This window comes from Alligator sinensis, unplaced genomic scaffold (assembly GCF_000455745.1).
Source record: "Alligator sinensis unplaced genomic scaffold, ASM45574v1 scaffold1352_1, whole genome shotgun sequence".
Lineage (NCBI taxonomy): Eukaryota > Metazoa > Chordata > Crocodylia > Alligatoridae > Alligator > Alligator sinensis.
The window spans coordinates 9074-34701 of NW_005843148.1; the positions used below are offsets into that span (position 1 = coordinate 9074).

Here is a 25628-nt window from a genome sequence, read left to right on the forward strand (position 1 = left end):
CAATTCTTACAAAACCCAGTAACTGCTCTTTTGAATGGCACAGCAACAGGCACAATTCCAACTTTCCCATTCCAGAGCAGTTCCTATCCCAGGTCAGTTGCCATCTTGTAAAGATGATGCTGGGGCGGGGAATTCTAGACCAATCCCAGGCAACCTGGTCTTCCTCAATGCCTCTAGTAATCCCTCCCCCAGCATAGCCTACTTTGGTGTCTCCCTATTTCTACATCCTGAACAGAACAGAAGCTTCACATCAAATCATTAATCCCAGAAGACACTCCTGGTCTCCTAAAGATCTGTTTAGATTTGGCCTGGACATTCATGCCAGAAAGTTTCCCCAGATGACTACCTGGTTTTGGGGTTTCTGACTCTCAGCACCATTACCTCAACTTGTATACAGCAGAGTAGCAAGAGTCAGAACTGCTGGAGAAAGAGCCAATATATCAGGTTCCTTGTTACAAAACAGGAAATAACTCGCTCTCACAGAAAAGAAATAAGCCCCAACTCTTCTTGCTGCAATAGATTTAGAGGTAAAATAACCATCTACCTCACACCTCACCCTTCTGAGCATGCTGCTGGCCTTTGCTGTAGAGAACTTAGGGAACATGGCAACTGTGCACAGCGCCACGCTCCTGCATTCTTTACAACCACACAACGCTTTCCTTGGGGCACCCCTCCCAACCACCGTCTTCCTAGGTAAGAGACAGCCCACTCATACAATGAACACCTGTTGGTCCACACAAATGCAGCAGACACCCATGTTAGTGCACATCTATGGATCAATTCAGCATTCCATGATATCACAGACCTGAGGTAAGCCCAGCAACAGGAGAGCAACTACTGTGGCTATGACATGATTTTTCAAAGAACCCAGCAGACAGTTTCTTTCATAGTGGTTAGTTTCCCTCTTCTGTTAGAAACCCTTTCAGTTAAAGACATTTTCCCAAACTTCTCTCCGAAAGTCACAGTTCAAAGAGTGCAACTGGATTATGGAAGTCTAACTCCTGCCCTTGAAACTTTCCACCAAGCAGAGACACTGAACTGTCCCATCTCAGTCAGGTCATAAATATTGCAAGTGTAGGGTTCATCATCAGCCACAGTTGAACCTCTTTATCCTCAAAATTATGAAAAGGAGTCTCTTCTCCACATAGTTAACTCCCTTAGTTCTTGATTTTTTAGCACAAAAGCAGTCATCTTCAGGGTATTTCCCTTTACAGCAAACTGTCTGAAGAAGTCAGAGGCATGTTGCCACCATGAGAATGTGGAGTTATTTCAACAGCGTCTCAAACTGTCAGACTGTTAAGCATGCCCCTGTGTTCCTGCAAGAGGAAGATGGTTTCCGATGTCCAGAGGAGACAGAACCCAGGTAGCTCAGCCTTAACTCTGGGTTCAGAACACTCTTCTCCCCAACCAATAGAAAGCACCAGGGCAGGGGAGGTCTCTCTTCACTGGAGGGTGGAAGGATTGTGATCACTCACACCAGGGGTGGGAAAGATGGATCAGAAGAGAGGATCCCATGCAGTACTTCAGACTGGCTCATACTTCCCTCAGTTCTCACCCATTGCTGTTGTGCTGCCATTGGCTTTGGGTTTTGATTTAGACTTGAAAGAGAAACGCTTAATGAGACGGCGAGAAAAACTCCCCGCTTTCTTCCTAGCAGCAGAGCTGGTGCTGGCATTGGAGAGGTCATCATGCGATTGGCTCAAACCAGCTTCCTTCTGTTTGTTCTTCCTCCGGAAGATGAGTTTGGTACCACTTCGAAGAAAGCTGACTGCAGAAAGGGAACACACAAGTCAATGGCAAAGCTGGGAATAAAGCCAACTCCAAGCCCAAACTCCAGCCAGCAGACCATGTTTCCTTCCTGGCGTCACAGCCTAACAGCATACCCAGGCACATACTCTCCGAATTCTAGAGCTTCCCACAGTGCAAGGCCTCACCTTCCCTAAGGAACTCCTTCTTCCCCAAGTCTTTCTACTCCACTAGGTTTTAGGCTGGGAATTTAACCCGTCAAAAAACAAGCGAACAAACAAAGAAAACAACCACTTCAGTCAACTGACACGTCTGAAAATGGTCATATACTTTAAGCATTACTTTACTGGAACAGTGAAGAGAGTTTAAGTGCTTACATCAATTATAAAACAAAGTTAACTATCATCATAAAACAGCAATATTAAATTCTAAGAAGTTCCAATTAATTTTTATGACTATCAAATGTTAAATAAGTATAGATGTGAATAATATGCAAGACTGAACAGTTCTTTTCCTTGGCTTTTATTCCAAAAACCCACAGTCACCTCAGACACTTACAAAAAAAGTTAAACCGAAGTAAAACACTGGGGTCTGCTGAAAGTTATCTGCAGACTGAGGCAGATTTCACTACAGTCACTATTATATCACATGTTCAAATTTTCCTTCACAATTACAGGTACTTTTTCTGTTTGTTGGGGGGGGGGGGGGGGGGGGGTGGTTAATGAAATCTGATTTCCTTAGGATTGCAGGCAGGGGCTTTTGGCATGTCTATGGCTTATTCATTAAATCAAGTCCTGTTTATGAATTATTTGAACCTCATTTAGCGTAAGAGAGCCCAGCTGAGTACACACTTATATTCTGAGCTGCCACACAATCTGCTGGAAGTAAGACCTTGGCTCATGTATGGAGTTAAGGAAAGTACTACCATTTCGTTTCCCATCTGAACTCTATGGATGGTACTACTGGTACCTTCCACCAAGGAATGGCACGGGAGGCAGGGGTGTTTGGGTAGAGCTCAATAATTTAATATCCCATTTCCTTCCTAGCTTTTCACACAGTCTCTGCTTCCTTGGTCAAGGCCACAAACCCCCCTCTTTGGCACGGACCACAACGTCATGCTGAGCCATACATCTACACCCACTGGGAATAGACAAGACCCCTTCCTTTCCATTACAAAAAATCCTTTTCCCAACACTCGGCTGAAGTTCCCTTCTTTAGTTTCATCCCATTGCTCTTCTGCCTGTCATGATACTCCTGAGCAAGTTATGACCTCAGGACTACTTAGGGCAGGGTTCTCAACTGGTACTTGGGAAGCCCCCAGGGTACACGTGGCAGTGCAACAGAGAAGCTGGGGGCACTTCCAGTTTCGCCGGCAGCACTTCTGATTTTGCCACCGCAGCGTCTTGTTTTGCCGCAGTGGATCCCCCCCGCCCCCTCCACCTGCCAACACCTGCCAATGAGGAACCCCTCCCCTGCCCCCACCACCCACTTGTCCACCGGCCAGGCGACTCCCTGCTTCTGGGCTGGCCGCTGAGGGTACCTCAACCAAAACAGGTTGAAAGCCCCTGTGCCTTAGGGTATATTGTGCAGTACAGTTAGCATCCCCAGAATTAAGGACATCTCTTTGGCGACAGGCAGGCCTCGCTGCCAAACAGCAATGAGGGGTGGGGCTGCCACCTTAGCCAACCAGCCGCAAGAGGTGGAGCCACCCTGGCTGGCTAGGACCCTGGTCCTCCTGGCTGTGCACAGCCCACAGAATTGCGAGGGCAAATAATATTAACATGTAAAATTGCCACCAACTGAAAAACAGGACTTTTGCCATCCATTCCTCATTCAGAAGCCAAGAGGAGACAAAGGGTTTAAAACAGGATAGTCCAGAATAAAACAGGACCAATGACCACCCTAAATACACCGCCCTATGAACACCCCGCTCCCAACTAGCTCTGGAACTGGAAGCACTACCACTTAGTTTTGAAGCTAGCACAGGGATATGCACTTGCATTTCCATACTTACCTGGCAGCAGAAATACCACGACCACTAAAGCGGTTTTTCTAGTCGCTCAGGATAACTGCTTTTCTGACACGGGATAGTACCCGTGGAGGTAACATGTAGTTAACCTCCTATGTTCATTTCCCATGGGAAGATCTTGGCTTTATGCCCACTTTATCAAAATGGGAGACTCCTCTCTAGCTTACTCCTGTGGCCATATGGCTGAGGGTGAGCAGAACTTGGGGGCATCTGAACCCCAAGCCTCTGAGCTTGGTCCTGCACACAGGATGCCTGCCAAATGATTTGGAAGCATCTGAAGCCCCAGGTGGGGGTGGAGGATGTTTGCTGGTAGTAAGGTCACATATGGTTCTCGAATGACTCATGGATTTGGAATTGATTTGGCTTGGGACAATCAAAAAAACAAAACCCCCCGCCATCAATAATTTTTTTTTTTTTTTTAATCTGCACTTGCGTTTCCATGCAGCACGAAGCTGACTTCATTCGGCCTCTAGAGCTCAAAAACAAAAAAATGCAACATGCCATTTATAGACTATTGCATCTCTCCATCAGTAAGTATTTCACCTACACAGACAAGTTTTGTTTCATTAGGCAAACTACATTACTATCTTGCATCACACAACTAGTAGTTTCACCAACTCCCAACTCTTAATTCACAAAAGCTCTGTCGCAAGGTCTCCATCAGCTGCCCCATTGCTTTTAGCAGTTATGATATTGGACACTTGGTAAAATAAGTCTTAAAACTGACTTCACATTTGCCTTGTATTTGACACTGCAACTTGCTTGCTCCTTTTATTTGCACACCTACTTGGGAGAACACTCCAGTCCAAGTCCCATTCCTGCAATTTGTGCTGCTAACACAGGTTGGCTGTTCGCTAGAAAGCGACTGCTTTGACATATCTTCCAGACGTAATCACAAACATGTTGCCTAAAGCACATCATCTTGTAGCTTAGCAAAACAGATAAGGAATGAAGTTACCATCACCCACTGCACAAGCGGACACTTACTCAGCCACGAGACGTGACCATCACCCTAGACTCAGGTCTGTAAGGCTGACTGGCTCATGTTCCAAGCAACACTGGTCCTCACCTTTGTGGTCCTTTAAGCTCCTGGTCTCAAGGGCTCCAGTGGAGCCAGTTTCAGACTCAACATCTTCCACGGACAGTCTTTCAGAGATGTCCGATCGTGTTGTTTCGTCCAGCTCCTGACTGGACCTCTGTCCTGAGAAGGATGCTTCGAGCAACTGGGATGGCTCAGCAGAGGTCTGCATCTGCTCAGAAGTGCCAGACACCACAGAGTCCCCATGCACTGTTGCCTCCATAGATGCAGCATAGCCAAGAGAAAGTGCCATTTCATCCTGAGCAATTGGTACCTGAAGGAGATTTAAAGGTCAAACAAGGAACCCATTAATTAAAGTCACATTTACAACTTTCCTCTCACGTGGCTACCTCTTCCCCTTCCTGTTTTCAGACAACACAGATGTTTTCTTGCTGAGTCTCTGAGCTGGAGGACAAGAAGTCTGTTTTGGGACAAGATTTAAGGTTGTGCCTCAAATGGTTAAACTGCCCCTTGAGAGCAAAAATCAGTTGCAATTCATGAGGCTTAGGATGCTTTTGGGGGAGACTTCAGACTCTTAAGGAGATTCCTTTACACGTGTCCTAGACCTAAGGGTCTCTGCGGGACGGAACATGTCATTATACACAGTCATCAGGCAGTTTTTCAGCAGAGCTCCCAAACTACTAGTTACCTTGGAAACTCCTGATATAATCAATGTGCTGCGTTTAGTCGGGGTTTTCTTGACAGATTTGTTGTTTGTTTCCGTCAACTGCCTGATCGCTGTCTCTGCCACAGGATCCAAGCCATTGGACATATGACTCTCCCCTATTCACAAAAAAGGCATCCCTGAGCAGACAAATCACTTGCAGACCACAACTTCTTTTAACATGGATCCAGATAAGGGTGGGGTGTAGTTCTTTGCTGAAATAACTCTACTGACCCAAAAGCAGAATGTCTTGGAGAAGTCAATAAGTGAATGGAGATTTAAAGCCACAGTCTCAAGCCACTTGCAAGCATTAATAATATTGCCACATTTATAAATTAGGTCTGTAATGCTAACTTCCTGGCAACATTCCAATTCTGATCATTTTATTTGGACAGTATCTCATTTCAGGCAGTTTCAGGATGTCAGTTTCAATTCTGGTCCTGAACTCCCAACTAATTTCCATCATGCCCTGCTTAACGGAATATGTTCTAGCCAAGGGCTCAGAAGCAACTCACCAATACAAAACTTGTGAAGCCCTCCAGGGTGAGATACCTTATGGATATGCCAGATGGGCAACAAGGAACTTAAGAGTTGACAACAAAGTTAACTTCTCCATCCTCACCATCTTCCTCCCCGCCCCTCCCCCAGTATCTTGAAGTACCGTTTGAAGCAAAGGACAGTAAGCAGAGAGACAGTTAGCCATGTTAGCTTCAAGTCAAGTAATTAGCCAAGTAGATTAGCACCCTATAGACTAACCACACAGAGACAACATATATGTGCACATACACATATGCATGCGTACACACAAAATTAGTTAAAGTGAGCTTCAGCCCATTAAAGCCTTGTGCTCTGTGTGCGTGTATTTACACACATGCACACACTTTGGTTTGTCTGTAAGGTGCAGATCTACCCTGCCTTCTACAAAGGACCATGTTAGTTGAGTGACCTTCTCTGACAGTGGACAGAAAACAGCCAAGAGAATGACATATTTTGCTACTGGAGGTGGAGCTTCTTGCTACTAAGGAAGGTCTCAGGTATCAAAGGACATACGGCTGCTGCTGGGTGAGGTGTTACTGGGACAGCTGCTCTCTGAAAGCACCGTTGTCTTCTTCTCCGTCACCTCGACTTTGGATGGAGATCTTGAAGGTGAATCTAGACCCAAGAAAGAAATGCATCAAGTCAGCAGTAGGAGGGACAGGACCTACCTGAAGTTGCCTGCCTTTGAAGCACAAACTTTGCCCATTACAGGCAAGTCTTTGGCACTGGGCCCATCAAAGCCTTTCCACCCAGCAGTGCGTAGAAGTGGGGAACCTTCTAGATCTCCATCCAACATGGAGCAAGTCATGTAGCATCCCAGACACTGGTCACATTGCACACTGGTCTCCTACGCAGTCCTGTGCAATGTGTGTCAGTGTTCCCACCTGGAACTGAAGCTAGGGAATGCTACCAAGCCAAAGTGGAAAGCATTTGGTTCTAGTCAGCACATGACAGTACTTAGTGCACAACGCTGACATGAGGAACACCACAGTTCAGCATCAGCCTTACTTCAGAGATGAGGAAATGGAAGCAGACAGACAAACTGATTTCCCCAGAGTCATACAGGAAGCCAGTAGCAGAGCAAGAATTGGCAAAAGCGGAGGCCCTGGGTGCCAAGTGTACTTTCCCAGTCACAGCATGATGCCAACAACAGAACAGCAGCATCGCCCAGTGCCAATAATCCCATTCCCACACCACAGGCTGCAGGCACCCTTCTCGTTATCTGTATGACGAGCACATATGCAAGGACTGCTGCATTTGACAGCTACAGAAGCTAACCACATGCTATAAGACTAAGCCTGGTGAAATTAAGAGCTGCTTTATTCTCTCACTACAGATACCAGCAATGTGTCTAAGAGCTGCATACTAAATCAGACCTTACCCAGCTTGCAGTCCACTTTGGGCCTGGACTGAATGGTGGTGACAGTGGTCACAATAGTGCCATCAGGCATGATGGTACGATCCATCTCAAACTTCTTGGTGGGGGTGATGCTGGTGCGGAGTGATGCAGTATGCTGGGTACTCAAGGATGCAGGGGACTCTTGGTAGAAAAACTTCAAGGAGAAGAGGATACAAAGGTGTCATGGTGAGCCACCCTCTGACCTCCGCCCAGGTACAAAGGCATTGGCTGGGATGCACAGGCCCCTCATAAGTAATAACAAAAGAAAATCCTACTGAGATCTTCAGAGGTTTGGGCTAGACATGGTGTAGTAATGAAGATGCATACTGCGTGACACTTTTTACTGGCCATCCCCAGGAGCAGCATGATTTTCTTCCTCAACGTTAGTCACAGAAGCAGCTTCTGCTAATCCTGCACTTTCTACATCTACCCAGAGTGAGCAGGGGGGTTCTAGACCCAAGTGCTGAAGGCCTACCTAGCATCACTGTTTAAGAGGCAACACCAACCCAGTGGGTCCATCAGGCCAGGAAGACAGAGGTCTCCAGTCACAAAGACCAGGCAGCCAGCACTGATCATTGTTCCTCCTTTAGTTACCATATTTACCCAAATCCAAGGTAACTTTGACTTTAACCCCCCTGCCCCCCCACACACACCCCCCTCAAGTAATTAGACTCTACACATGGAAATTAATAATGTTGTTATAATTTACCATGTATAGAATCTAATTAGTGGAGGGTTGTCTCCCCATACCTGCCCCCTGCCTCCCACCCTACCCCATTCCCCTGTCATGTGCCTGTGCCCCTGCTACCTGCCCTCCCCACCTCATAATGCCTGAGCCCCTCATCCCCCCCCTGCTGTCTGCCCCACATCGTTTACCCTCAGTTCAGGACTCTAGACCACACCAAAGTGGGGAGCAGTGGGGAGCAGCAGCTGCAGCCCAGGCCTTGGTCCTGAGACAGATTTGGAGCTAGGGTTGCCACCACCTTCACTGCCAGGCCAGAGCAGGACCAGAGCTGCACCTAAGCATACACAGCAGTGGCAGCACCTGTGACTGTGGCTCTAAGCCCAAACCAAACCTGGATCAGGGTCAGAATCAGAACCAGAGCAGCTGTCTGCCCCTAACTTTTACTCAAATCTAAGACCCACCCCCCCACAATATTGAAGGGGGGGGTGAAAACAAACCAAAAATCTTGTATTGGATTTAAGCAAATATATGGTTCTTACAGGAGGCTCAGGAGCACAGGAAAGAGCAGTGCCCCTTAGATACTAAGACATTTTCACCTCTAGCAATGCTGTTACTGCCACTAGAGCTTCCTATGCCACAACCCAAATTCCACCTCCTTACAAGGAGGTTCACCTCTTGCAACTCTTCTAGGGTAGGCACTCCACAGACCTTCCCAAGCCATAAGCTTACCTCCAACCTAAGGGTAGCAGCAGGTGCCAATGAATGTCCCACACCTGGGGTCAGTGAAAAGGCCTGCTTCCCAGAAGGCTGCTTGCTAAGGAGGTTAAGGAAGACTATGGCATGTCCAAGCAGCAGATCTGTGACAGGGAGAACAAGCATAAGCCAGATGCCTCCAAAACCTCCTTTTTAATCTCTGGGGATTCAACTTCCTGCTCCAACAAGGAACAGCCCCACAGCTGCAGCAGGCCATCTCCCATCACTGGAAGAGTCAATGGGACCATTCTGTGTGTGCTTGAGCCATGAATGAACTGCGCACCCCCAGTTCTGGAGATAAGTTCTGCAGGTTTCCATGCACTCGGGTCTTGCACTCAGGAATGAAGCCTTGAGCAGCTGGGCAGAAGCCTGGCAGCACTGCATCACACTCACTCACCTCCCTCCAGAACACGGCCCTTCTTCAGTCTTCTTTATTTGCAACCAGAATGCTATGCCATGGGCAACTTCCAGGTATCAGAGAAATTAGTAAGGAAAACATGTGTCCCACAACCCAGCTGACAGAGGTCACATCTGAAAACTGTCAGAGCTTTCACTACATCTAAACCCCAATGAAGTATCTTTTCCAGAGTTTATAACCCACATAGCATTTCAGTAAGGTACGAGATCCACAAACTAAAACAGAGCAGCTCAGGTCTCCCTGCCATCCCAGGAGGACTCCATGACCGTAACCCTTATAAGAATTTCAGGGGACCATTAGTGACACTGGGAAAGCCTATTCAACTCCACGGTTCTTCCCTGTGGGTCCCGTACTTACTTTCACCCCCGCTGCCGATCCTCAATACCTGGAGCTTTAACTCTTTGCTCTGTGGCCCCAGATCCCTGCCAAGATAGAAGCACTGGATTAGGCACATGCTGAAAGGCTTGTTTCTAGTTCTCCCACATTCCTCTCCTCCCCTCCTGCCAACCCTATTGCTAAATCATTGCCACACATTTCCTAGATTCCATTTCAGGGTGGTTGTAAATGGGAGAGGGGAACGGGGGATGAGGGACTCAAGCTCCCAGTACAGTGGACTTACAGAGCTGCAGTCAATCTGTGGGGAGGTGGAGATGGTGGGAGGAAGAGGGGAGTGGAGCTTGTACAACACAGTAATTTTTGGAGGTCAGGATCTAAATGCATAGTTGTAGTCAGGATCTAAATGCATAGCTGTAGGCAAAGTAGGGCAGAAGAAGACATGGAGAAGTTCTGCATATCCAAAAACTGGGGTGCATTTTAACAACTGCATTGGAGTCAATCATAGGAATGGATGGGACAGATTGACACGTAGAAAATACAAACTTGTCTCAATATAGTGGAGTTTACCTGTTGGCTATTTCCCTTAGCAACATGCCAGTCTAGTGAATTCTAGAGATCTAGCAGGTTTGCCTTCATCACTCCCACATTTTAAAGAAAAAAAAAAATTAAAGAACCCAAGAACAAAATACCATTTCCTTACAGTGCAAGCTCCTCATTCCATTCCACCTCTGCTCCTGCACTGACACTGCTGGCTCTCACGGGCTTTGTCCATTTCTGCTGCAAAGGACTGTCTAGCTCTGCCACAAAGCAAAATTCCCCACTTCCTGGCATGGGATAGAGAGATCAGATCAAAGGAAGAAAATAACTAAACCTGACAGAGCAAATCATCAACGTCTTGCATTAACGTGCGTGTGTGTCTAGCTCTAGTGACAAAGACGAGTCTCTCCCCATCCTCTGAAACCCTACACTTATACCCAGTAGGTAAACTGGTTTCTCTGTTCCCACCTTGCTTCTCCTCATGGCCCAAGCTGAGTGCTTGTGGGTTCCGGAGTAGCAGCTTGTGCATCACTGGGCTTGCCATGTTTGAGGAGGGTTCCCGAGACAGCTTAGCATTGGACATCTGAGGAAGAACAAGGAGCGTCATAACCTATTGTCATTCCTTGCACCTCTGAGACAACAGGTCTGGGGAAGGAGTCACCGCAGCTCAGAGAGGAGAAAGGAAAAGGACAACGCTGATTAAGAGGAAGGAGAACGGACTAAACCCAGCAGAACGCAACTGAAAGGTATGGCATGAATCCTAGCATCTCCCCAAGTTACCATTAATGACAACAGGCATGAGTGATGCAGAAAAGCTGCTCATTAAGCTGAAATGATCCAAAGCCTATTAATGTATGAAAGAGTTTACAGGCCAGTGACTACCTGAGCATTATTGTTTAAGACAGAGATGGCCAACCTGTGACACAAGCAGTCTCTTTGTGGCACATGGCAGACAGGCAGGGAGCAGAAAGCAGAGCAGCAAGAGAAAGGGGATCAGAGTGGCATTTTGGAAGGGTGCTTGGCTAATTTGTAGCATGCCTGCCAAAAAGGTTAGTCCCCTCTGGATTAAGAGGTCTGTAGTGAAGTAAGAAAGCAAACAGTAGAGAACAAGCATTGGCTGCAGGAGAGGAAGTGGAATGAGATATGCACCCAAACAGCACAATAAATATTATGCATCTCTAGGGTCTGCTTTGCACTCTCCCAAATCTGACCACTATAGGATTTGACTTCTGTGTAAACTGTCTAACGAACATCTGCAAGCACACAGAGATGAACAGAGGAATTGCAAGGCTAGACAAGACTCATAGCCCATACATTTTCCCCCACCTAAAAAGAAACAAAAAAACCCAAAAGAAGTGATCAACATCCAGTGCTGATACACCTTTGACTGTCCATCTGCCATCATGAATTGAAGGCCACATGCATTTGCACCCTTGGTTATATGGCAACAGGCATTACACACAGGTATATCTAATCCTGTTCAATTCTAGTCTTGCTCTCCACCTCAGCCATCTCACATGGATTGAATTCCAGTGCCTCATCAGGTTAAAAGTTGGGAAAGTCTTACCATATTGCCACCAACAGTACATGCCTTCAGATTCACCATCATGGCAGGCTGCGTGCTGAGAATGGAGTCCTCAATAAGATCCTTGATAGTAGATAGATCCACTTTCCCATCATTCTTTTGTCCAGCAAACCAAGAAGAAACAAATGAAAGATATGGAGAATGAAACATTCTTTATTAGGGCAAAGTATGCAGTCCTGAACTTATGCCAAAGTGACCTCAGCTCATCTAAGACAGGGTCACATAACCCTGAAAAATCCATCGTCTATTTTGCATTCCCTTTATCCCTCCTGGAAAAGGAAAGCCACCTGGCAACGCTGACTATGTATACAGCATACGGTAACCCATCAGAGGCTTCAGAGCTAGTGGGTCACAGGCAAGTCCTAACATCTTTCCCCCCTCCCCCAGTGATCTGCATTCACCCCAAAGTGTGATGGGAGAAGACTTGTCATAGCCATGCAAGGCAACCAATGACTATCCTGCTTCACTTAGTAGAAGACAGCTGGATTCCTGCAGCAACACAGAAAGAACAAGCCAGGGGACAGCAGGCTTCTCAGCACAGATACAAGGCACAAATAAGATATGTGGGATTGGAGGGACCAAGCTGTGGAGACAAAAATGTGCCCAAGTTCCATTCACTAAGTTATTAACACGGTGGGCTGCCTGTGTTAGCTTTTTTTCCCAAAAACTCTCCCAACCTCAGATCCAGCACTGAAAGCAGTTATGCGAGTACCTGTGTAACACAGATATGGTTTTTTTGTCATATCATCCAACTGCCTTGCTTAGAGCTCAGTAAAACAGCAGAAGCTACTGAAACCTTACCTACATTACCATTTACAGATTCAGTGAAGATACACCACTGTTAGCTTAAGGTCATAAAAACACACACAACTCCTTTCTCCAAGTTACAGCCGATATTGGGTTCCAGCCACCCCCATCCTTCCCATCTCAATCCACCCCATCCTCAGTTTACTCACTTCACGAGATTGAAATCGTGGAAGAACTGATAAGTTCAAGTCTGGTCTGTCTTGGAACATCCATGACACCACCAGGCCCTCATTTTGTATCTCTTCCAAATGGATCTCCACCTGGAGCAGGCCAAACGAGATAATTAGGAGCGCATAAAATTAATATTAGGTGTGTTACTCTGTCTGGAAGCTGCAGCTATGGCAGAACATGGTGGCCCATCTTCTGACAGGAGTGGGTTGCCAGAAGCATATAATTCCAGAGTCTGCATGGTCTCCCAGTAGCTTTCCAGGCAGAGTTTAAGGTTCTGATTTTGACGTAACAGGCCCCAAATAATCTGGGCCCTACTACCCAGGGTCTCCCTTATACCTCACTGCAATCCCTTAAGTTAGCCAAGAGCAACCTCCTACAAGTGCCATCAATATACCCAGTCTGTTTGGTGCAAGTGTGTGCAAAGGCACTCTCTACAACTGCCCCTCGCGGTTCTGGCACGCCCTCTATCTGGAGGCTTGCCGGAGCCTGAGCCCAAGCATCTCTCAGAAGAGCTTCCTATTTGGGCAGGCATTTGCCAAACAAAACCAGGCTGAGACATGGTAAGCTCCTTAGGTCCTCTTGTCACTCCCCTGTTTTTAATTCATTGTTTTCTTCTTGTAAGCCACCCTATGCCTTTGTTGGGAAAGGCAGGATACAAATCAAAAAAGATGGACAGAAGTGGGATTTAGTTACCAGCACGACCCAGTGTAACCAAGCTTTGCAGTAGGACTAAGAAAGCAAGGCTAAAAAAAAAAGCTATGACTGGTATCAATGCAATACTGTTTGCTTATTGTCCTTCAGCTTGGTACCCATAATAGCCCAGAGAAGTAAGAGCCCACAACAACAACAACAACAACTCCTACAAATGCACACACTCGCATCTACCGCCGACAGAGCCTGCCACGTGGTATAAAGGTTTCCAGCAGCTAGCCAGGATTCCTCACGTTTCTATAGCGTACAGAGATGAACAAGAGCATAACATTATACTATGGCACTTCAGCCCCTTGAACGTAAGGGTTGGAGATGTTTCCTCTAGTATCTTTAACCCAAAAAAATAGTGGATGCCAGGGAGAGTACTGAATAAGGGAGAGATCACTCTAGAGATACTCGGTTCGATGCTCTGCCTCTATAGCATCCACGTCTGCAATTGTCAAAGACAGGAAACTGGGCTAGATGGACTATTGGTCTGACCCAGCCTGGCACTTCTTATGTTCTTCATAAGAACTGATCATCAGACAGTCCAGAGGGTGACACAGTGAAGACTACATTCACTGTTAATCCAGACATCTGTTCAGCCCAGTCAACCAGTCAATTCCAACACAGATTTATAGGCCATTCTCCCTCTCTCAGCTTCTGCTGTGCACCATGAGGTTCCAGTGGCTGCCCCAGACCTGGAGAGAGATTCTTTTTCCCCAGGAAGATATCACCAGGGCTGGATTTCAGGATTTGGCTCTTAATTACCTCTACAACTGATGACAATGAAATGGTGCATGTAACAGTAAAGGAGAAAGAAATTACCATCTAACAGTTTTCAGTACTGACTTGCAGGTTGGGCACCTTTCGTGCAACATGGGAATGCAGACTCATTCATGAGAAGACAAGCACAAGTTCCTGATCCCAGGGTGAGAAGGTTCTTTGGGTAAGTGTGGTATCTTTTATTAGACCAATTAAATAGTTGTAAATTTTTCCAACTATTTAGTTGGTCTAATAAAAGATAATCACATTTACCCAAAGAAACTTGTTTGCCTATGTCCTTAGACCAACACGGCTATAACCAACACCCCTGATCCTCGGGCGGTCACTTTGTTTCTACCATGTAGAAGCAAATGTACGTCTGCAATTTATCCCTGCCAGCTCCAAATCAAAAGGTGTGCATAGCCAAAGAAGGAAAACAACTAGTTTAACAGAAGGACACTGTTGGTACCCACTAGCCATAAGTAAGTTTAGGCTGAAAGTGAGAACATTTCTAACCCTTACAGCAGCAAGGTTCTGGGATACTCTTCCAACTGGAACAGGTAAAAGGGAAGAGGGGGACAGATACTTTAGTAGTTTCAAGAGGGGACTTGATCCATTTGTGAAAGGGATTATAGGACATATGCCTATGATGGGGCCCAGGTCTCTTTCAGGCATAATGGTCCTTGGCCAGGACCAAGCATCTCTTGCCTCAGTTCTTTCTTCAAAAGAAATCTAAACCCTGACCTATCTCAGAAGTAAGCAAATACTCTGGTGGAAAGCTACTGAAGTTATTGTTTCTAAAAATAAAACTTATAGTATTAAAAGGTGGATTCCTGGAAGGAGTGATAAAAAAAAAAAAGTCAAGAGATATGAATTCTTATTATTTATTAAGGAACAAGGATCATCAGGAGCTAAACAGCTTATCAGTGCAAGTGGAAAACATCTAATTCCACTTTTAGTGCATAGGTTACCTGAGCCTGCAGCAAATCCAAAGTGACTTGATAGGTATCCATGGAAACAGCTGCTGGGGACTGCTGGGCAACAGAAACTGGGAACTTCACAGCATCAGCTGACAGATGGCAGTGCAACACCTAGACAGAAGAAAGGAGGCCGTCTCCATGAACGAATGCACAAGTCGTGGGCATACAAACACTGGGCCAACACATGAACCATAGCAACCTCACGAATTTGCTTCTTAAGCCACAGCAAGGGTTCAGTAAGGCTACATTAGCTCACAAGATCCATTTTGCTTTTGATTGTAGGATCCTGACGTTAAAAGCCAACAGTACTATCCAGGGCAACGATTAGTGCAAAGAGCAAGCCCCATGTAGACTTCTACAACTCAGCTCTATCACTGCCTCTCCCTCCTAACTTGAGAGAGCGCTCAGCTCTGCTGCCATGCCTCAGTCATGACCTGCAGGAACCACCACAGCTATTCCAGTCCCAAGTGGATCCCCTCACAGCTCATGCCTGACTGCAGCTCTGGGCCAGTGCTATAGGGCAAGGCAATCTTGGTAACGCAGACTAGCAGGTAAACGGAAAGAGATCATAGCGAGATCGAAGATGCAGAGCCTTACCATGCTGTGGTCCGACTGGTCTACGCAGGTCACGTGGCTTATATTTGCGGTTGGTGGTAGATGAGAACTCTCTTCAAACGTGATTTGCACTGAACTCTAGGGCAAGAGACTCCGGTTAGTTCCTAAGCAAGGGCAAAGCAGGTTTCAAACAGATCAGTAATTCCAACAAGAGGCCTCCAGAGCTCTTTTAGGGAACTCGCATATGAGTGCAGAGCTAACAGAGCAGCAGAGATATTCCAAACTACTGAAAGGTATGCCTTTCATGGTCTGCTTATGGCATTACCAGCCTGTGGTAATCTGAATGGAGCCTGAAGGATTCCAAAACTGAGCACAAGTCTGGTGACAGCAGGTTAAAGGAAATCCAAAGTCCTAGTAACTTGGCCTCAGCTATGATGTTACCAAACATAACACCTTTCAGACAGTGATATTTGAGCTCCTATGTACCTCCCCCACCCCGAGCCTCTCGCATGACAAAGTGGCTCCCATCAAAAAGCATGCACAAGACCATCCCTTCTGTTCTTTGCTTGTGCCTGCTGTGAATTCCCAGCAGGAAGCAGCCGGTGTTGAAGGCAGACAAAAACCACTGGTGTCATTTTTTCTTCGTGGAGCTATGATGCTCAGAAATGTCAAGTCAAACTTTCATTTTGAAATACAATTCCCCAGTTTTTTAATCTAACGATGAGCATTTCTTATTGCCAGCACTTGGCACTGAACAAAATACATTTCTTTTGTAAATGCTTCTCTTGCTTCTACCTTCTTTTCTCTCTGCAGAGTGAAACCAGACCTGCAACCCCTTTTTCCCCAGAAGTCTGGCTGGTAGTTAAGGCTTTGCCGAGCAGGGAGATGGAAGTGAGAACGGGCTGCCTAAGCCAAGGCTGTCCAGCTTCCAAACAGCTGGGGGCTGCATGCCCTGCAGGCCACACCAGGGCAGGCTCCGACCACACACCCCATGAAACCCGCCCCCACCTGCTGTGTGCGCCCACAAACCCCTCCACCACTGCTACACGGCACACCTTAGACCCGTGCCCCCATTCCCCACTGCACCGTATGCCGCAAGCTCACCCTCAGCCCTGCACACCTGAGGTGGAGAAGGAAGTGGCAAAGGAGAGTCGGGGAGCATAATAAAATTTTAAACAACTAAAAACAGAGCTTCTTCATGACAAGTGCCAGACAGCCTTTAGCACTGGGAAGGGTAGCACAAACCACAACAGTCAACTGTAGACATGTAGATAATGAACTTCTCTTCTCCTTGTCCTGGAACCCGAGTACAGAGAGATAGCCAAAACAGAGACGCAAAATTCAGAAGCAAAATGAGAAGCAGCTGTTGAACAGTGTAGTCAGGACCAAAGACAAATCTCTGGGTGTTATGGGCTAGACCAAGTTATTTAGAGAGCAGCTTATTCCAGCCCTCTCTTCCCCCGTTTGCCTGTCAAAGGGTTCCCCAGATCTTTCTTGGAGGCATCTCACGCTAGCTGGCACCTAAAGCAAGATACTAGTGTAGATGGATTGCAAGTCTGATTCTGTATGGTTAGTCTTCTACCTTCTCATGCTCATCATATTTTGCAATACAGAGAGGTGCACATAGCCTGGCCTGAACATCCAGGCCTCAGTTATACTTGTGAAATTCATTGAGAGTGAAGAAAAGTTGTACAGACAGTGGTGCTAAAAAGCAAGACTGATCGCTTGCACAGGAACAGCCTTATAAACACAAGACAGGAATTCACTAACACTTAAGCTATAATTCTGCCTCCGTTACTGATCACTAGCAAGTCACTCCTTCTTGCCCATTTCCAAGTCTACAAGCTGAAAATAATAGACTATTTCCTTGTAGTAACATTGGAGGAGGATTAGTAAACAGCCTTTGAAAATTGAAGTTACATCAATACTAAGAGTTAAAATCAAAAGAGAAGGAAAGCTATGCAACTAAACAAGGACCAGTGGGGACGTTTTCCTCCTACTGCCAGTTTTCTTAGCCTGAATGCCTCACTGTTGATCAAACCCACTTAACAAGCACTACATAGCCAAGATGGATCCTCTAGTGTCCCGACTGTTCAATGCACTTGTAAAAATATACACAGCTACTGTACTGCCCTTTCTGCAGTAATTCCACTGTCAAATTCTAGTTTTTCATAGACACACACACATTATGGTTCTTCAGCAGGCACTGCTAAAAGGGAAAAACTCTGATAGCAGTAAAAAAAGCAGCTAAAAATAACTATCCAGAAGAACATTAGGATTTTCGCCTCTAGCTGAAATCTCCAAGTCCTCTTGGGGCCTAGAAAGGAGAACAGGAGGGGTGGTCTTGCTATATGGCTATCATCTGTAACGAGAACAGGCTCAGACTCCAATCACTCTTGCCTATCAGATGCAAGACTAAAGTTTGAAGTTGGTATGGATTGCAGGGGGAGTAAAAAGCTCCTTATAAAATTTCTCTCTGATGGAATTGCCATCAGGCCTAATCCAATTAAAGGAAAAAACAGCAACACATAGCTGAGTAATACATTCTGACTTATCGAAACCCGCTCTTTGCAACAACTGCATTGGCAAAGACAAGGCATAGGGCAAACTGCTCAGCCCTGGGCTGTTGCTTATTAAAAAATTTGGGGAAAATTTGCCTTTACTTTTTTGAATTTTAGTCTTGCATGTGTCCATCTTAACTGGAAAGGTATAAGAACTACAGAACAACAGCTGTCATGTTAATCTCTTCCCATGCCCTCAACCTTAACATATCAAAATGGATATCAGTCATATACACTGGATCCTCATCTTGCCAACTGCTGAAAAAAGTTGAAATTCTGCAAGAAAGGGGAGCACAAACAGACTTCTATCCCACTGCCACCATATTACACTGTGGGGGGGGATGGAACACACGCAGCAGGAACATGCTGGAGGCAGCTGATACATTTACATCTTCCACATATTTGATGCTTCTCAGCAGACCCATGAGGTAATAAGCTGCTACCATGTCCTCATTAACAAAAAGGAGAAAGACATTGAAGAAATTAAATTATTTGCTCAACTTCCCATAGCACATGAGGGATGCAGTCCAGATTGAAGCCTAGGGGCACGTGTATTCTGATCCCATACTGGCTCTGAGAGCACGCTGTTATCCAAAAGTCTCCCCTTAAAGACAGTGAACCTCATCAAGTCGCTTGGATTAAAAACAGCAAATTAAAAAAAATCAATCATGTTCTAAAGGTTTTAATCAGTGTTTAGTCGCATGCAGCTACTTCCTCACTTTCTTCCCATTTTGGCACTCAGAAATTCAAAGGATTTTTTTTTGAGCTGCTGAAACTCTTAAGTCTCTTCTCATCGTGGACAAGGATTTGGGTTTAGAAATAAGGAAGTTTGTCACTAAAAGAAAGGTTATTAGAAATTCAATTTTACCCCCACACGCAAACACTGGAAACAAGTTCCAGGATGAGGACTTAAACTCTAAGGCAAGACTGTCCAACTGCCAGCCCATGGGGCCACATGTGGCCCACGAGGGGATAATTTCTCAGCCCAGCACTGTTCCCCTCCATCAATCCAGCTACAACAGCAGCCAAATTCTCCAAGGTCCCCATCCTAAGAGCATCAGGGCATACTGCAGGAAGCCAAGGGAGAGGGTGACTCCAGGCAAGGTGAGGAGAGGGGAAACCTGCGGCTACACAGGAAGGGTGGGTGGGAGAAGGGAATCATGCCTGCATGGGACAGCAAGAAGGGGAGGAGGCAACCCAGTGCTTTGGGGGCAACCCGCGCAATGAAGCACCACGTCAGGAGATGTAGTGAAGGGGAGCCCACATACCACTTGGCCCAGTGGCCCATGGCTCTCCTGGCATGGCCTGGGCAATACATGAGCCCCAGGGCCTTAGAAGCTGTACAGCCCTACTGTAAAGGAATTGGCATACAGACACAGAACCAGTGACAGCCAAGCATGTTCTACAAGGAGAGGGGGCATCAGATGAACAACAGCAAAGCTTCTGTACCCTACCACTGCTCCCTGCACCCCTACAGGCTGGATGGCCCACGTCCCGTCCCTCTGAGGGCCAGATCCTGCCAGTGGGACCAATCTGGTGCCTGGCGTGGGCACAACAGGGCCTGATCCAGCCTCTGGTGAGGAGGGAAGGGGGTGCAGGGAGCAGCCCAGCTCTGATCCAGCTGTGTCAGCTCGAGGGGCATGGCCCAGCCCCAACCTAGACCTACAGGGGAGGGAACGTGACCCAGCCCCAATCCAGCTGCATGCAGCTTGAGAAATAATGTCCCTGCTGCCTAATATCCCAACTCAGGGAAAGCCTCGCTGGCTGGATGCCAAGGCTCTGCAGTCTGGATTTGGCTAGTGGACTAGAGGACTTTTCCTTCCTATGCAAGAAAATGTAAGCAGGTCTTTAAAAATTCACTGTGTCAGGTCTTATCCAACTCCATACATAAGTCCCAATTCTACCCACCAGGTCCCACTGGACAGAGCAGCACAGAGCCAGATTTAGCTACATGTGCTTCCTTCTCTCTCGTGATCTCCATGGCTCCCGCTAGGAGGGCAATCAGCAGCAGATATGCTTTGCCTTGGAACACAGGCAAGCATTTTTGGTACCATGCAAGATGTTCCATCACTTGAATCTAGCAGTAGTCTAGATTAGACCCAAACAGCCCTTCCCACATGCACTCTCACATAACAGGATGTGGTGGAAGGCCTCTCAGCTTCTGCTTCTCAACATCAAGAAGTCCCTTATGTCTGCCAAAGCCATCACAAAGTTCCCTTTCTTTGACAGGCTGTGGAGCCTCATCCTTTGTTTACCCCCAAGAGGTGCAACGTGGAGAGCAGCAAACCAAGCTTCCTCCACCACATCTTTGGAGAGGGGAGTGCGGTTTCTAAAGCCCAGTGCACATTAACCACCTCCGAGTCAACAAGAGGAGAGTTAATGCCATTTGCTTTGTGCTTTTATAAGGATGCCTGTCGTAGACTGATGCAACACTACCCATGCCCAATCCACCCGTAAAATCTAAGGCCACGGCAAATTTATATTTGCAAAAACTTATTTGGAGGAGGATAGATGAAAGTAGAGGGCTTTCTGTTGGACATAACTGCCTCAAGCAAGATACTGATCACAAATGTTCTCCTTTCCCTTTATGGCACCGAGGCACTGTTGGTTAACAGATGTATAAAGCAATAGTTGGAACCGGTGCTGAGCTATGAGTATGTATGCACAGAAGGGAAAGAGATGGATTTCTGCTGTGCCATGGGCAATAAAAGTCTCATCTGTGCTAATATTTTTGCTTGGAGCAGATGGTGGAGTGAATCTAATATTCTTTTTTCTGAAGCAGAGAGGAGATTTTGAGACTAGTGACCATTATCAGTGGGCTGGGGTGGTATAGGTACTAAGGCACGTGGTTGACAGCCCGGAGGTCACAAGTTCAAGGCCACAACAGAAGTGCTCCCGGTGCCGCCCTGTCAGATTCCAGCAAGTCTGTGAATTCTGCTAAATAGCTCATTGCAAAGGACACGAAGGAAGAAGCATTGCCAGTCACCCTAGGCTACTTTTGGGAAGCATCCCAGAGAATGCTCATGAAGCTGTTGCTATAAAGCACGTTGACTTATGCACCTCTATCACCAACACTACTCCATCTACTGTTCCCTCCACCGTGTCTTTTTCTACACTATTCCCTGCACCATGAATGCCTTATTATTCTACTTCACCACCTTCCTCATAACTCTCCTTTCCAAGTTCTTCCTTTTGTAATGCCCGTATTTTGCAAGTTCCTCCACCATACACACACAGTGAAGAAAGCAGCATACTCCAAATCTGCATTTGTAGCAAGCTTCACAAATTTGACCAGCTCTCCCTTTTAAGAATCATTTTGGCATTCAGAAATAGTACTATTTAAGAAATAGTACGCACCTGTAAAAAGGGACCATGTCATTCAGCTGAGGGACAGTAATGAATCTGACCAACTGCATGGGGCTTTACATTGGGCGAGCAGCAGGGGAGAGACTCTTGATCACCTGACATCTTAAAGCATCAAATTATTTCTTGTTTATCTTCACCAGTATCTCTATAAAGGTTTTGACTTCTATCATCAGTAATCTCACCCTGTTTACACACAGCCATGCAATGTGACCAAGACATTACAATCAACAGAGAATTCTACAAGTTATACATATGCCGTATATAGAGCAGCATCTAAATCTACCTGCTAGTAATTTCATTAGCCTGCCCCTCCCATTCTTGTTCTCAGTTTACTGGGTGGGGCAATGTAAGGACCAGCCAGTATAATGATAGGAGAGGTCTATTTAGCTAGGGAAGAGGCTGAGTCAAGGTTTTTGGACCCAGAAATACAGCTATGTTTAACGGATATTGGGGGGGGGGTTCTACCTAACCTGCAGCAATATCAGAACACAAAACTCATCTTAAAGAATGCAGACAGCAGAAAGAAGTTCCAGTGATCTGTGAGTTACTGAGAAAAACTGACTTACAGACAAGAAGAGCTACATGGGATTCTATACAACTCAGCACAAAGTAGGTAGAAGATGAGTAGGTCATCCAGGTTATTCAAAAATTGTTTTCAAACAACCATATCATCAGCTATTTTAACTTCAGACCAGATAAGGCACAACCAATAATGCAAGCTTCCCTCTAACTGCATCTGCCATTGTGAGATGCCACACCAGGGCCTTGCGGGAATAACTTCGCTGTGGGGGCCAGAGCTCTTTCCCCTGGCTCAGCTAGGTTCCAGGCGTGGATGGCAAGGACACCGCAATGTTATGTTAAAACTGGCAAGCTTAGACTAGTCTCCTAAAGCATTCAAAAAAGGGGAGAGCTGGTCAAATTATTCAAACAAAAGGTGTGACTTTCCTTTTTCAAATGGAAGACTCCCTGTTTTCTCTATTAATCATTGTGTGCACACACGTTATGATAAATATTAAGACACTAACAAGACTCAGCAACAGCAGCAATTGCTTTTAGAGAACAGGATCAACTCCAGGTGGACAGACACTTTCACGGATATCCCTATTTTTGTCAAAGTAACAAACGCTTGGTCAAAGCCCATCTTCTCCATAAAACTGTTCAAGTTTTGCACCTGATGCTATTATTCAGTTTTACATATAACCCAGCCTTAAACTACCTGTGAAGATCTCCTCCTTTCACACAGTACAAACTGCACTTAACTAAGAAAATATCATTGCCAATACAGGATGCCGGCTGTTTATTTTAGATTGAAAATGTTACCAAGGTGTGCCAAAAGACAATGGTGATTTTGTTTGCTGTTGCTTGTTTAAACAAGAGGATTTTCACTTGCCGTGGGCAACAGAACAAAAAATGCAGGTAGTTTGATATCTTTGACTGGACTGGCTTTATTAGTTAACCTGAGGAATTTTGTGCCCCAAAGTTTGTCTGACATGTTCCCCCAACTATGAAGTTCATCCAATAAAAGCTAAGTACACAAACTGTGCTGCTCTCATTTTCCCTGAACCATCACTCCAACAGCATAGACAGTAATGGCACCTAAGCACAAGCCTGCTTGTCAGTAGCTACACATTACATAAGTGTTCACTTGGACAATAAGGCTTTTTTCCCCTGTTTTGGTGAACTACTAATTAAGCCACCTTAGAGAACTAAAACTCACTCTATAGTAAGTTTTTAACTTACTGTTTGTAGCTCACAGTAGAGGGGCCCCAAAACTTCATGACACACCGAATGAATTTAAGACATTTCTCCTTTCTAAAGCCAAATAAAGTAATGAACACTCTTACTTGAAAATTCAAACTGTACATGGCAGTTATTTGATTGACAGGCACACCGTTGTCATCAAATCAAAAGCAGGTTTAATCCCAACTTTTAACATACAAAAGAATCCAGCTACATTTGCAGAAGCACTCCTTGATGAGGTTGGTGCGCGTCCATCTTTCCAGTTTACAACTGAGGGACTGTTTTCCCCACTTGTCTCTTGAATGCCACTGAGATTAGGGAGTTTCATACAAAGGACAACCAGAAATGCATCTGACCTTAAAATAAGCCAGACAAGAAAAGTGAAGAGGCAATTCCAGGCCCAAGCCAGCCACTGCAAGTAACTGCTTTGGATTTTCCTTCCGCACCCCCCTCCCCCTCCCCCCATTTTCAGGGCCAAACTAGTTCCAAATGGAATTCTAAATTTCAACTGAGCAGAACTCAGTCATTCAAATCTGTGTGACACTACCACTGGCAGGTATCTTAACTCTCAACTACCACAGTCTTGGGCTTTATAGACTCCCAAATACATGGCAGGCCTCATCTATGCAAGCCCCAAGGCCAGAGACCTTAGAGTTCAGATGCCCCGTAGTCTCACTTGCCCCTAGCCAAAACAGTGAAGGAGCAAGCTAGGGGGCAAGTCCGAAGGCAATCCCCCATTGCCACACATTGCACAGCCGAGACCCTCGCATTTGGAGGCATCTGTAGACTCTTGCCAGGGTCAGCCTGCCCACAGTGCAAGGGACAGGTCTTCACCCTCTAACTACTCTTAAGTCCATTCAAGACCAAGATGACAGTATCTTCCCTGCCACTGCTTCGCTTCTACTTGCCAATATGGATTGCCCCCTCCGAGTTCAAAATGTGAAGGAATCGGAGTGCCTGAGGCAGGCTAATTGGCTATACAGTCACTGTGGGCCTACACCCACAAGGAAAGTACAAGTTTCCCTTTCAATGGTTAGGAGGCCATGGAAGGTATAACAACTAAAGGGCTGGGATAAAGCATGATAGAACAGGAGCAGAAGTGCAGGTCCAAGGTCAGTTACTAGGGTGCCGGGGGAAAAAACAGTGACAGGAGTGGCACTTTAGCATTATCATGTCTGACATTCCAGCTTCCTCATTCAAGCAAAACACCTTCCGAATTACTGTATTTACCTGAATCCAAAAAGACCTGATATTTAAGACAGCCCCTCAATAATTAGATTATGGACATGGAAACATTTATAAATTGGTTATAGTTTTCCACGTACAGAATTTAATTATTAGAAGGTGGTCTTAAATTTGCACCCTTCCCCACCACTGCTCCAGTGAGGTAAGCAGTGGCAGAGGAGAGACAGTGGGGGAGGAAAAAGGTGGGGCTTGAACAACAACCCCCCCAGCCCACTGCCTGATGATAGCTTGTGTAGCTGGGATGAGTGATACCCAGAGTCAAATGCCAATTCACACAACATGGTTATCTAATGCAAGATCAGTCCTACTTCTACTTGTCAAGCTTGTTAAACCTCAGCTCATTTGGCCAAACTGTAAAAGGTGCCAAGTAATCCTCTCTGTAATTTAACTGCCTGTAGGATAGTCATTTAAATTACTCCCGATAACGTTTCCTCCAGGAAAACAGGTGCCACTTTTGCGTAGCTCTGGCATATTTTATATATAAATTTAAAGCGCCAAGCATTTTTTCCAGTTTACCTTTCATTTCACCATCTTCTCACACACTTCCTAAGTGTTGCAATTCAACAGTTTGTTCACCGCTAGAGAAGTGTTTCCCTAAAGATAGTGGAACGGCATTGCACAGCACTGTGTAAACAAGGCGTGGTTGCAAGACTGGTGTTTCTCTCTCTGCCTGATGTGCTCGGCCTTCCTGCAAGGTCCGCTTTGGGCATCTCATCATCACAGTGCATTCATCACCTGGGGCTTGCCTAGAGTGAAGCTGTTAACTGCAGGAACATGCTGGAAAGTTACCTGCTTTACGTAGGGACCCCACCGTAAAAGCGCACGTGAGCCTCTAGGGCAGGAGAGCCTGGTGATCAGGATGGACTTGTGCCCTCCAGCCACAGCCTGGGGCTTTCCTGCTGGGCACAGCCGTGCCCGAGCCCGAGCCCTCTGCGCACGCACACCTTTCAGACCCATTTCCTCCTCTCACTTTAACACGGG

The 25628-nt window shown here is 46.1% G+C and overlaps 1 protein-coding gene across 3 annotated transcripts; it reads right to left on the minus strand.

The window, feature by feature from the left end:
* Window positions 1-758: 758 nt before the first annotated feature.
* Window positions 759-25622, minus strand: C2CD2L (C2CD2 like). 3 transcript variants are annotated; one of them, XM_006037616.3, is made up of 14 exons: window positions 25437-25622; window positions 15778-15873; window positions 15172-15291; window positions 12724-12834; window positions 11750-11863; window positions 10651-10765; window positions 10346-10469; window positions 9667-9731; window positions 8868-8995; window positions 7436-7607; window positions 6568-6669; window positions 5503-5636; window positions 4845-5127; window positions 759-1768 (listed from the first exon to the last, which is right to left on the minus strand). In XM_006037616.3, exons 1-14 carry the CDS (start codon window positions 25602-25604, stop codon window positions 1545-1547), a joined length of 1956 nt encoding a protein of 651 aa, XP_006037678.1. In that variant the 5' UTR covers window positions 25605-25622; the 3' UTR covers window positions 759-1544. The 3 variants fall into 3 exon arrangements, with proteins under 3 accessions (XP_006037678.1, XP_025049807.1, XP_025049808.1); XM_025194022.1 differs by lacking the exon at window positions 25437-25622 and adding an exon at window positions 25164-25272; XM_025194023.1 differs by lacking the exons at window positions 15172-15291; window positions 15778-15873; window positions 25437-25622 and having other exon boundaries at window positions 11750-11879; window positions 12724-12743.
* Window positions 25623-25628: the final 6 nt, after the last annotated feature.